This window comes from Rhinopithecus roxellana, chromosome 12, assembly GCF_007565055.1.
Source record: "Rhinopithecus roxellana isolate Shanxi Qingling chromosome 12, ASM756505v1, whole genome shotgun sequence".
Taxonomy (NCBI): domain Eukaryota; kingdom Metazoa; phylum Chordata; class Mammalia; order Primates; family Cercopithecidae; genus Rhinopithecus; species Rhinopithecus roxellana.
In genome coordinates, this window is record NC_044560.1 from 114,801,892 (window position 1) to 114,815,349 (window position 13,458).

Consider the following 13,458-nt stretch of genomic DNA (forward strand, 5'->3'; position numbering starts at 1 on the left):
GTCAGCACGTCAACTGCATGGGCAGGGCACCAGATAACATCCTGTGCGCTGCTGAGCTGAGCTGGGGCGCGGCTGCCTGTCTGCACCGGCAGCACCATGTCGCTCATGGTCGTCAGTGTGGCGTGTGTTGGTGAGTCCTGGAAGGGAATCGACGGAGGAAGCTCTGGGGTGGAGATAAGGGCCTGGAGTGGAGATATGGTCCTGGAGTGGAGATCTGGGCCTGGAGTGGAGATATGGGCCTGGGGTGGAGATATAGGCCTAGGATAGAGACATGGGCCTGGTATGGAGGGATGGGCCTGGGATGCAGATATGTGTATGGAGTGGAGATATGGGCCTGGGGTGGAGATCTGGGTCTGGAGTGAAGATCTGGGCCTGGAGTGGAGATATGAGCCTGGCATGGAGGGATGGGCCTAGAGTGGAGATCTGGGCCTGGAGTGGAGATATGGGCCTGGAGTGGAGAAAGGGGCCCAGAATGGAGATCTGGGCCTGGAGTGGAGCTACAGTTCTGGAGTGGAGATCTGAGCCTGGTATGGAGATATAAGCCTGGAGTGGAGATATGGGCCTTGAGGGGAGATATGGGCCTGGAGGGGAGATATGAGCCTGGAGGGGAGATATGGGTTTGGAGTGGAGATATGGGCCTGGAGTAGAGATATCAGCATGGAGTGGAGATATGGGCCTGTTGTGTAGATCTACGCCTGGGGTGCAGATCTGGGTCATGAGGCTGGGTCTCTGCGCAGCTGAGATCCCTGCTGCCGGGGCAGGTGGGCAGCGGGGGTGAGTTTACCTTCAACCCAGCAAGGGCCTGGCTGCCCAGACGCACAGCCCAGTAGGGGCAGCAGGGGAGGCCCTGGTTTGCCTGCAGATGGATCATCCATCATGATCTTTCTTTCCAGGGTTCTTCTTGGTCCAGAGGGCCTGTCCATACATGGGTGAGTCCTTCCCCAAACCTTAGGGTGTCATCTCCCCACCTAAGAGGATTTTCCTGAAACAGGAGGGAAGTCCTGTCGGACAGTGTCTCATAAACTAAGAAGGGGGGACCCTGGGGTGCTCGGCTCCCACTTCTGACCTCGTCCTCTCTGGCCTTTCTTACCCTTGGCTGAGTCAAGCTCTGTGAAGACTGGGGTGAGGTTGGGGTGCTCCAAGCTGAGGTGTGCAGGGAGGAAGTGGTGTCAGCAGCTGAGGAAGGGAGGGAAGCCGGGCTAGGAACGGCAGGTCCACTGAAGACAAAGGTGTAACTCACACCCTCCAGTGTTTCCAAGACGGTCAGGGCTGCAGTGTGGCTGCTGTCATTCTACCAGAAGAGGTGGGGAAACCACAGCCATGACCCTGACATTCCAAATCTTCTGATGGGGGCTCAGTGCATGCACTGGCTGATATTCCATTCACAAAGGACACGCCCTCCATGCCATGTCTACTTTGTGTTGTTTTATGTGAGTCACCTTGAAGTATTAAAAACTAGTAAGAGTCCCTTATTCAGCACTTGTTCAAAGTTCTCAGCTGACACTTTTGTTGTAGGGAGACGCCATGTCTATGTGGGATGGGTCCTTCCTGTAGCCCTGGGCACCCAGGTGCGGTAGGAGCCTTAGACACATGGAAAGGGGAAGAATCTTCTGAGCAGAGGGAGGGAGGGGCGACTCCACATCCTCCTCTCTTAGGTGGCGCCTCCTTCTCCCCCAGGTGGTCAGGACAAGACCTTCCTGTCTGTCCGGCCCAGCGCTGTGGTGCCTAAGGGAGGAAACGTGACTCTTCGGTGTTACTATCGTGGTGGGCTTTACAACTTTACCAACTTCACTCTGTACAAAGACGACAGAAGCCACGTTCCCATCCTCCACGGCAGAATATTCCAGGAGAGCTTCCTCATGGGCCCTGTGACCCCGGCACACGCAGGGACCTACAGATGTCAGGGTTCATACCCGCACTCCCCCACTGAGTGGTCGGCACTCAGTGACCCCCTGGCGATCAGGGTCACAGGTCAGAGATCTCCTGTCTTGGCTTCTCCTTGTCCCACCTCCTGAATCCCAGAGCTTCTGCTGGGGGTGTCCACCAGGGTCCCATCACCCAGGACCTGACTGTCTTTGGGGTAAAGGGGGATTGAATACAGGGAAATGGGTGCTGTGATGGGAAGAATAACTGTCCCGAGTATGGCTACATTCTAATCCCTGGAGCCTGTGACTCTTTATGCTATAGGGCAGGGGACTGAAGGGGAAGACGGAGCTCAGGTTGTTGTGAGTTGACCTTGAGATGGGGAGACGGCCTGGACTGTCCCACTGGGCTCAGTGTAATCACAAGGCACCAAGGAGAAGAGGAGGATGAGGAGAGTGGGGATTAGAGCAGCGTCGTGGGAGACTCCATCAGCCACTGTGGGCTTTGAAGGTGGAGGAAGGCCACGAGCCACAATGGCAGGTGGCCTCTACGGGCTGGAGAAGTCAAGAGAACTGCTCCGCTGAGTCTCCAGAGGGAACGCAGCCCTGTAGACGGCTTGGTTTTAGCACACGAGAACTGAATCCAATTTCTGTCTCCAGAAGTGGAAGGGGTCAGTGTGTTCTCTCCTGCTGCCATGTTTGTGATAATTTTCTGCCGCAGCAACAGGAAACCAACACAGGAACCAGGTCAAGGACAAGTTAAGAAACCAAACAACAATAGCCGGGCATGGTGGTGGGTGGAAGTAATCCAACGACTGGTTTCAATCGCTTGAATCCGGAGGCAGAAGCTGCAGTGAGCCAAGACCTTACCACTACACTCCAGCCTGGGTGAAAAAGTGACACTCTGTCTCAAAACTCAATTAATTAATCAATTAATTAAAGAAACCAAACAAGGAGAAGGTTGGCAACCCCAAGATCAGGAAGGGCGGGACACTGATGCCACCACCAGGCTCCATCCACACAGGGAGGGGTCGATGCTCCTGGAACCAGCACCAGGAGCCACCTTGTGGAAGCTGAGGATATGGAGAAGGCACAGGCATGGCAGGAGAGGCTCCCAATCCCCACCAGGAGCAGGGAGTGTGGACACTGGTGCCTGCCTTACTGGTCAGTTCATACCTCCTGCCAGGGACTCCAGTTTGTCCAAAAGAGATTGAACCAGGCTGCTAAGAGCCTGGATGTGCAGCCTGCCGTGGTTCCTCTTCCACCCCCACATAGACAGCAGGAAAGAGATGAGTGGGAAACAGATACAACAGCCTAAGAGATGAGGCTGAGCCCAGTGGGAAGGGCGTCCGAGGCTACTAGAGACAGACGGACAGAGAAGAAGGAGGGAGAGAAATGCAGGGACCTGCACCAGGGGATAAAAGACAGGGAGACACAGAGAGGGAGGAGAGAGACAGACGGCCGGGAGGGGAACCCTCACTCATTCCAGGTGCCATGGATATGATGACAAAGGGAGACGCCTTCTAAACTCACAACCTCTCTTTCTAGGAGTCCACAAAAAACCTTCCCTCCGGGCCCTCCCAGGTCCCCTGGTGAAATCAGGAGAGACGGTCATCCTACAATGTTCGTCAGATACCGTGTTTGAGCACTTCTTTCTGCACAGTGAGGTGACCTTTGAGGAGCCCTTGCACCTTGTTGGAGAGCTCCATGGTGGGGGTTCCCAGGCCAACTATTCCATCGGTCCCATGCCATCTGACCCTTCAGGGTCCTACAGATGCTACGGTTCTGTCACTCACTCCCCCTATGTGTTGTCAGCTCCCAGTGACCCCCTGGACATCGTGATCACAGGTGAGAGTGTCCCGACATTCTTCTCATTGTCACTGGGACACCGAGTAAATGATCCAGGACTTGGAAGCCCCAAGTGGTCATGAGGAAGATGAGTGTGGGATTCTTATGGAGAGAGACTCACTTGGTGAAGTCTGCACCAATAGAGACAGAGAAACAGGAGACACAAGTACAGACCAGGTGTCATAACGGAGGACAGACACAGGGGCCATACAGGGAGGGAGAAAAGAGAGAAAGAGTTAAAGGGGACACCCAGACAGACAGACATGTTCCAGAGAGAGTCGTCCTTCCATGCTGACTTTGCTTAGAGACTTGGCACAGGTTAGAAGCCTCATTTCTGTTTTACCTCCACAAAGTGTTTCTACCAGGAGAACCCAAGGACACCCATATTTCTGTCCTGAGTCAGCCCTGTGGCCTCAGGCCTTGTGGCGCCTACAGATGCCGTGTTCATTCTGACACCTCTGCCTTTCGTGCAGTGGAGAGTCATCGTCCCAGGACATCATGGCCCCAGAACACCAACCCCTGTGTGCTGTGTGTACTTGGGGTCCCCAGACTGGATTCTGAGGCTCATATTCCACATAATCCCATATATGATCGATTACTGAGAGACACAGAGAGAAATCAGGAACACAAGAAAGCAAAGACATAAACACACAGAGAAGGAGCCAGAGGAAGGGGACTGAGAGACTCACAGACAAATAAAGAGACAGAAAAGAGGGCAGAGGAGTGGAGAGAATGATGGAAGGGAGCAGAGAAAAGCTCCAAAATCAGAACCCTGAGGGTGGGGCACAAAGACAGAGATAGATAAAGATGTGGGGATGGACAGCAGAGATTCCAAATAGAAGTAGAGAGACTGAGAGGCAGCGAAAGACAAGGAGATGGAGAAAGACAGATGGTAGATGGATAGATAGATACAGATCGATGATAAATAGGTAGATGATAGATAATGGATGCGTTATAGATACATAGATGGTGATTGATAGAGAGATGATACATGGAGATGATGATGATAGATAGATAGATAGATAGATAGATAGATAGATAGATAGATAGACAGACACAGATACGTAGATACGTAGATGATACATAGAGACAGAGAGGCAGACAGAGAGACAGAGAATAGACAGATGATACATCGATATAGATAATAGATAGATGGTGGATAGATAGAGAGACAGACAATTGCTAGAGAGATAGATAAATGATACACAGATATAGATTACAGATAGCTAATTGACAGATTGACAGGTAGTAGATAGATAGATCGATCGATAGATAGATAATAGATAGAAATGTGCAGAAGGTTATGAACAAAACAGAAAGTGAGAAACTCAGAATTAAAGAAAAAGGAAAATCAAGTCAACCATCCAAGGAGGGTCAGAGAGAAGAAAACAATACAAAAGGGAAAACACACCACGGGGTGGGGACGTGAGGTCAGAGAGCTAGAGAGACAGAGAAGGTGGAAGGAGGAAACAGACATGAAGAGAGACGGGGTGGAGGGTGAGAGAGAGCATTAGGTCACAGAGCAGGGGAGTGAGTTCTCAGCTCAGGTGTGAGGGGAGCTGTGACAAGGAAGAACCTTCCTGAAGAAACTGCCTCTTCTCCTTCCAGGTAAATATGAGAAACCTTCTCTCTCAGCCCAGCCAGGCCCCACAGTGCAGGCAGGAGAGAACGTGACCTTGTCCTGCAGCTCCGAGAGCTCGTTTGACATGTACCATCTATCCAGGGAGGGGGAGGCCCATGAACTTAGTCTCCCTGCAGTGCCAAGCGTCAATGGAACATTCCAGGCCGACTTCGCTCTGGGCCCTGCCACCCACGGAGGAACCTACAGATGCTTCGGTTCTTTCCGTACCACACCCTACGAGTGGTCAGACCCGAGTGACCCACTGCCCGTTTCTGTCACAGGTGAGGAAACCTCAAGCCTGTCCCATGTCTTATGATCCCAGAGCCATAGCTGGGGAGCTTCCTGCTGATGATGGAGAGAAGCATGGACAGGTTCAGAGAGAAGACCAAGCCTCGGTGTGAGGGTGGGATCAGGATGCAGGATGGCAGAGAGGGCCCCTCCAAACCCTCCTGCATGGCCTGCGTGGTGGTCTGCGGTCAGCGCTCCAGGCACCCAGGCAGATGGAGAAACTAGTCAGGACAGACCCAGAGGAGGGTGACTGGGCTCAGTTCGGGGAGATCAGAGGTTCCCTCAGCCCCTCAACCTTACCCATTTCCCAGAAGCCCATCCCGGCCTCTCACCCACACAGACATATCATCACCAGCAACCCTTACACCCTTTTCTTTTCATTTGAAAAAATAATTGTTGAGGTTAAATATACCTATAAAATTTACCACCTTTACTGTTTTTAAGTGTAAAATCTAGTGGTCATAAATATATTTATATTCTGTTTTGTTTTGTTTTTTGTTTTGTTTTGTTTTTACTCTCCACCGTTTCCTTCCCGGCCTCTGGTAGCCACCATTCTACTCTCCACTTTCTTGAGATCCACTTTAGAGCTCCTGCATAAGGGTGAGAAATGGGAGTCTTTGTAATGAGCTCCAGTTCCATCCATGTGGCTGCAAATGTCGGATGTTATTGTCTCTATGGATGAGTAGTCTCCACTGTGTGTATGTACCACATTCTCTCTATCCATTCACCCACTGAGGGGCAGGTGCGTTGACTCCACATCTTGGCTACTGTGAACTCTGCTGGAACAGTCATGGGAGTGCAGATAGAACTTCGACACACTGAAGTCCTTTCCTTTGGATGTAAACCCAGTAGTGAATTTGTGAACACTATGAAAATTCCTTTTAGTCTTTTGTTTGGATTTTGTTCTGTTTTTGTTTTTGAGGCAGAGCTTTCCTCTGTAGCCCAGGCTGGCATGCAACTGACACAATCTAGGCTCATTGCAACCTCCTGGGAGGCAGAGGCCTCCTGGATTCAAATGATTCTTCTGCCTCAGCCTCCCTGGGAGCTGGATTACAGGTGTACGCCACAATGCCTAGCTATGTTTCATATTTTTTAGTATGGACAGGGTTTCCCCATGTTGGCCAGGCTGCTCTCAAACTCCTGACCTCAAGTGAGGTGCCCGCCTCGCTCTCCCAAAGTGTTAGGATTACAGGCATGAGCCACCATGCCCAGACTCTTTTTAGTTTCTAAAGAACTGCCATACTTTTCTGCATAATGGCTGTACTAATTTACCTTCCTACCAACGGGGTACCAGGATTCTCCTTGCTCTACCATCTTGCCAGCATTTGTTTTCCCTGTCTTGCAGATAAAAGCCATTTTAATGGGGTGAGATGAAAATTCATTGTGATTTTAATTTGCATTTCTCTAATGATGAGTGATACTGAACAGTGTTTCATACACACCGTGGCCATTTATATGTTTTGTGTGTGGAGAAATGTCTGTTCATGTCTTTTGCTCATTTTTTAGTTACATTATTTGTTTTATTGAGTTATGTGAGCTTCTTATATTTCCAGTTATAAATCCCATCTCAGATGCATGGTCTGCAAATATTTGCTCCCATTCTGTGGGTTGTCTCTTCACTTTGTTGGTTGCTTACTTTGCAGTGCAGAAGCTGCTTAGTTTGATGTAATCCCTGTGGTCTGTTTTTTGCTTTGATTACTTGTGTTTTTGAGGTTTTAAACAAAATGTCTTTTCTCAGACAAATGTCCTGAAGCATTTCCCCAATATTTTCTTCTACGTGTTTCATAGGTTCAGGACTTAGACTCATGTATTTAATCCATTTGGATTTGACTTTTGTGAATGGTGAGAGGTAGAGGTGCAGTTTCCTTCCCTGCATGCAGATAACCCGTTTTCCCTGCAGCGTTTATTGAAAACACTGTCCTGTCCTGATTGTAGGTTCTTAACACCTTTGTCAAAATGTGTTGGATTGGCTGGGCATGGTGGCTCACACCTGCAATCCCAGCACTGTCAGAGGTCAAGGTGGGTGGATCACCGGAGACCAGGAGTTTTAGGCCCGCCTGGCCCATATAGTAAAACCCTGTCCCCGCTAAAAGCACAAAAATTAGCTGAGCATGGTGGTCAGCCCCTGTAATACCACTACTCGAGGGTCTGAGGCAAGAGAATTGCTTGAATTCAGGAGACAGAGGTTGCTGTGTGCCGAGATTGCACCTCTGCACTCCAGCCTGGGTGACAGAGCAAGTTTCCATCTCAAAAAAAAAAAAAAAAAAAAACCGTTGAATGTAGACGAATAGATTATATCTGTGTTCTTCATTTTTCTCCATTGTTCTCTGCACTTTTCTTTATGCCAACGTCATGCTGTTTTGCTTACTACAGCTCTGTAACATATTTTTAAGTCAGGTAATGTGATGTTTCTGTTTTCTCTCTATATCTTAAAGTCTCGAGACAATGGGTAACACACAGAAAAATTATGGACAAGAGGATCCCAGGACTCCCAGAGCCCAGTGTTGGATAACAGAGTGTTGGCCGTGAACTAACCTCAAACATTTCCCTGTGTAGAGGACAGGCACCCTCATTTCCTCACCTCTCTCCTGTTTCTATTCTAGGATACCCTTCACGTAGTTGGCCTTCAACCACTGAACCAAACTCCAAAACCGGTGAGTAAAGAATCCCTCTTATCTCTGCTTTTGGAAACCTGGGGAGGTGGAAGCCTTGAATTCAAGCCTTGGCTCAGCACCTCCCAGCTCTGATTGTGGACCTGTCTTCCACCATCTCTCTGAACTCCAGACACTCCAAAAGCAAAAGGGATCTGGGCACAGCACAGGGCTCCATGAAGTCTCTTAATCTCTAATCTTCTGCAGCTGAGACCTCCTACAAGCTGGAAGAATGATTGCAAATCTGACATCCTTCTCAGGAAAAATGCAGTGTTTGTTCTCCCTGCATTCCTAACTGGAGGATAAATTCCTGGGGGCTTGAAAGAGGGAAAGGAAGGGAACATCTAATGAGGGTGAGGGGTTTTAGAGAAGATCCACTTGCCAAGGAATGAGCTCCTGTTGGTCATGAGGCAACCCTGGCTGACTCAGCAGAGAAAGAGCCTTGAGTAACAGAGAACAGAGCTCATGCACGCACACTTTGACTCACTGACTCATTCAGCCACAGTCCTATGCTCAGGCTGTGCAGTTAGAATCCTTTCCTACTGTTGCCATAACAAATTTCCACAAAATTGGTGGATGAAAACAAAACGGCTTTTGAATTATCTTACAGTGCTGTAGCTCAAAGGATGAAATGCATCTCACAGGGCTAAAATCAAGGTGACAGCAAGGCTGCCTTCCCTCTGAAGGTTCCAGGCAAGAATCTGCTTTCCACATGTCCCAGTTTCTAGAGGCTCCCACGGTCCTTGGCTCCTGGTCCCCTTCCTCCTTCCTCAAAACCCACAAAGACTGGTCACGTCTCACATGGCATCACTCAGACCCTTCTTCCTTGTCCATGCCTCTTTCTCTGAATGTCCCTCTGCTTTCTTCCTCATCTCTTAAGGACTTTGGGATTATATTGCATTCACCAAGATAATCCATCATCATCTCCCTAAAATCATCCAGGATATCCTCTTTTTCAGTTCAGCTGATTAGCAACCATAATTCCATCTGAAATCTTCATTTCTCCTCTCCATGTAAAATCACATATTCAAAAGGTATGAAGGCTAGGACATGGACATTTTTGGGGTGGGGTGGATTCTCCTGCCTTCCACAAATAGTAAACAGGATGCATTTGGCCTGTGCTCTTGGGACACTGACATTGCAGATGGGTAAACGAGAGGAAAGAAAATGAATGCACAAGTGGACCTATAAATGGCTGATCCATTGCGAAACATCTGTGCAAGAAATTCATTTATTCATTTAATTATTTATGTATTAAGATGGAGTCTCACTCTGTCCCCTAGGCTGGAGTGCAGTGTCAGGATCTTGGCTCACTGCAACCTCCGCATCCTGGCTCAAGTGATTCTTCTGCCTCAGCCTCTCAAGTAGCTTGGATTACAGGCATGCACCGCCACACCTGGCTAACTCTTTTTGTAGATTTTTGGTAGAGATGATGTTTCACCATTTTGCCCAGTCTATCTCGAACTCCCAATCTCAAGTAATCCGACCGCCTCAGCCTCCCAAAGTGCTGGGATTATAGGCATGAGCCACGACACCCAGCCAGAATTTACAATAAATAATAGATAATGCTGAGTGTATAATTTCAGGTGACAGAGAAGGTCTCACTAATCACATATTTGTGATGCTAATGAAAAAAATGGAAGACTGGCGGAAGGATTTTCCACACACAGCTGTCAGCCGTGAAGGCACAAAGGTGAAAACAATCTTATGTGGAAGGAAGAGGCTCTGCCTGAAATGCTGGGAATGAGATGGGGAGAATTACAAGACCACTGGAGAGAGAGAAGAGCACACACACACAGGAAACTAAAGAGGAACAAGGAGTGTGTGTTTTATACTCACAGCCCTTGGATTCCCCTCGGGCTAAGTAGGAATCCCTACATGATTAATAGTGACTGACATGAACATAAGGGAGGCCCGGGTGCGTAACTGGAATCTAGGAGACCGTGGAAAAGGCGATTCCCGCCCCACTGGTGAAACGTGGTGCTGATTTAGACACTAAGTGGATGAAGTGGATGGATACAGGATATGTTTGTGAGGTAGAATCATTTGCAGGGAGGGCTTGCTGGGTTTGATTTTTCCTAGTTGTTTATTCCTTGCTTCATTTGTTTCTTTCTGAGATTTATTTCTCCTACATGTCAATCAATACCTGGCAGAAGAGTGATAGATAGATGAGGCATGGAGCAAACGAAGGGACCGATTACAGCATAATATACAAGGCTGTCAATGGTGGTGGTTCATGCCTCTAACCCAGCTACCTAGCCGCCCACCACGACGCCTGGCTAATTTTTTGTATTTTTAGTAGAAACGGCTTTCACCGTGTTAGCCAGGATGGTCTCGATCTCCTGACCTCGTGATCCACCCATCTTGGCCTCCCAAAGTGCTGGGATGACAGGTGTGAGCCACTGCGCCCGGCCCCAAGCTCTTTTTAACAACCAGCTGTCCAGAGTACTAATAGAGGGAGAACTTGCTAACCCCGTCCTGTGGGAAAGCATTGATCTGTTCATGGTGGTTCCACTTCCATGACCCAAACACCTCCCAAGAGGCCCAACCTCCCACACTGAGGGTTAAATTTCAATGTGAGGTTTCAAGGGGTCAAACATCTAAACTAAAGCAGTTGTATATTCAGCACGTTCCATGGTTCCTGAGAGAGCTATAACTGAGAGAGCAGGAGAAACCTGGGTCTCCCGCCATCAGGCCGCTTGTCCTAAGGAGACATTCCGCAAGGTTATCTGTCAATCAAGAAATGAGAGACAATCCATAAAAAGGAACTACTATGATTAGCTTCTTATTGGAGTCTCTTCTTCCTCCAGGTAACCCCAGACACCTGCATGTTCTGATTGGGACCTCAGTGGTCATGATCCTCTTCACCATCTTCTTCTTTCTCCTTCATCGCTGGTGCTCCAACAAAAAGAGTAAGTCTCATGAAGCAGAGACCAGAGACCTCAGGGTCGTGTGGGGAAGCGGGATGGGAGCACGCAGGTGTGTGTTCCTCACCGGCAGGATGGTCTCTGGCCCAAGGCAGGAGCCACAGAGGCAGAGCTTTCTAGAGAGAGCGCCAGACACCCTGTCCCTGCCTTCAGCTCACAGACCATTGCCTGATTCTGAACTGTATCCTCATGTCCCCTGCAGCCACTGACATCCAGGAGAAGGTTCCATGACAGGCAGAAAGTGGGAGACAGAATCAATGGGATGCCAATTGAGAGCCATTCATGGGAAGGGGTCTTGAACTCAGAGAGACAGAATGTCTGAGTCTGGCTGTTGACAGCTGAGGGACCTCAGCCACTTACGGCTTCCCACTGTGTGTTGGGCTCTGCACACGAAATGAGGACCCAGACGTGCCCTCCCAGCTGTTCTGATGACTTTTGTCTCCTACAGATGCTGCTGTAATGGACCAAGAGCCTGAGGGGGACAGAACAGTGAACAGGGAGGTAGGTTCTCCTCGGCCCAGCCTCGTGGATCCAATCTTATTCCTACTAGTCCTGAAGTATGTGAGCCCCCTCCCTCACTCAACATTTCCCTCTCTCCAGGACTCTGATGAACCAGACCCTCAGGAGGTGACATACGCACAGTTGGATCACTGCGTTTTCACACGGGGAAAAATCACTCGCCCTTCTCAGAGGCCCAAGACACCCCCAACAGATACCAGCGTGTACATGGAACTTCCAAATGCTGAGCCCAGATCGAAAGTTGTCTTCTGTCCATGAGCACCACCATCAGGCCTTGAAGGGGTCTTCTAGGGAGACAACAGCCCTGTCTCAAAACCAGATTACCAGGTCCAATGTACCAGCAGCAGGAATCTGAAGGTGTGAGTCTGCATCTAAGGGCATCGCTCTTCCTCACACCACCAATCTGAACATGCCTCTCTCTTGCTTACCAACGTCTAAGGTCCCCACTGCCTGCTGCAGAGAAAACACACTCCTTTACTTAGCCCACAATTCTCCATTTCACTTGACCCCTGCCCACCTCTCCAACCTAACTGGCTTACTTCCTAGTCCTACTGAAGGCTGCAGTCACACTGAGGAACTCACAATTCCAAACATACAAGAGGCTCCCTCTTAACACAGCACTTAGACATGTGCTGTTCCACCTTCCCTCATGCTGTTCCACCTCCCCTCAGATTATCTTTCAGCCATTGTCAGCAGTGAAACTTATAAATTTTTTTATCATTTCAATGTAGCTCTCTCCTCTTCAAATAAACACATCTGCCCTCATCCTTTAGGTAATGTGACTCTTTATTCGCCGAAAGTTTCCGGTGTTATCATTACTATGTCCGTATAGCCCCATATGTTCTCCACTGGGTTCTCACCCCTGGACTCTGAGCTTCTGGAAGCAGGTGCAGCCTGATTTCTGTCTGGAACTCCAATTTCCATCCAACAATGCGGCGCATAGGAGGTTACAAGGATCATGAATCAGATGAACAAGTGATATTCTTACTCTCTGCACACCTGGAAAGCTGGCAGAGCCAATCCAAGATGAAACATCTGTAGAGTCATAGGCCTTGTTTGTCTCATCTCCACGGGGACACATGTCCACACATCATCTCTCATACTATAAATACACAGTCGCTCCTCCAGATCTGTGGGGTTTACAGGTGTTTGTTGAGCCAACTATAAATCAAAAATATTCAGGGAAAAAATCCGCAAAGTTTCAAAAAGCAAAACTGTGTTGAATGCACACAAATGGAATGGTGTGTAGGCTGTGTCAGGAATTATAAGTAATCTAGAGATGATTTCATGTATACAGGAGGGTGAACATGGATTATATGCCAATGGTCTGCCATTTTACGTAAGAGGCTTGAGCACCTGCAGATTGTGGTATCTGAGCCAAGATCCTGAAACCAATCACCCAGGAATAGTGAAGGACGACTGTATTTAACTTTTATTTCTCAGTTTTAAATATGAATCATTAAAAACTTACAATAACAAGATAAAAAACAAGAAGTGGTTTATAGTGTGAGAATACGTGTAGATTTATTTTTTTCTATGTGTAACCCGTGGGCCCATGTTATCTATCGAGAAGACGTTCTATTCCACCTTAAACCACACGGCAGCCTTTGTGAACTCTAACAGGACTGCATGTGCACGGATGTATTTTAGACACTGTTTTCTGATAAGGGGCTCTCTGTGTTCACTCTCTTGAGGATGCTGCACATTATGCAGGCTTATACAAACCCTTAAAATTTGGTAGC

General features: G+C 48.7%; 1 protein-coding gene across 1 annotated transcript; it reads left to right on the plus strand.

Annotated features, from left to right (window-relative positions):
* Positions 1 to 48: 48 nt before the first annotated feature.
* On the plus strand, positions 49 to 12,481 carry LOC104681114 (killer cell immunoglobulin-like receptor 3DL1). The gene is given in 10 exon segments (XM_030912850.1): positions 49 to 130; positions 894 to 929; positions 1,678 to 1,971; positions 3,411 to 3,710; positions 5,319 to 5,612; positions 8,223 to 8,273; positions 11,081 to 11,182; positions 11,646 to 11,698; positions 11,798 to 11,947; positions 11,949 to 12,481. Coding segments are annotated over 10 exon segments (1,437 nt in total). The 5' UTR covers positions 49 to 96; the 3' UTR covers positions 12,072 to 12,481.
* The last annotated feature ends 977 nt before the right edge of the window (positions 12,482 to 13,458 follow it).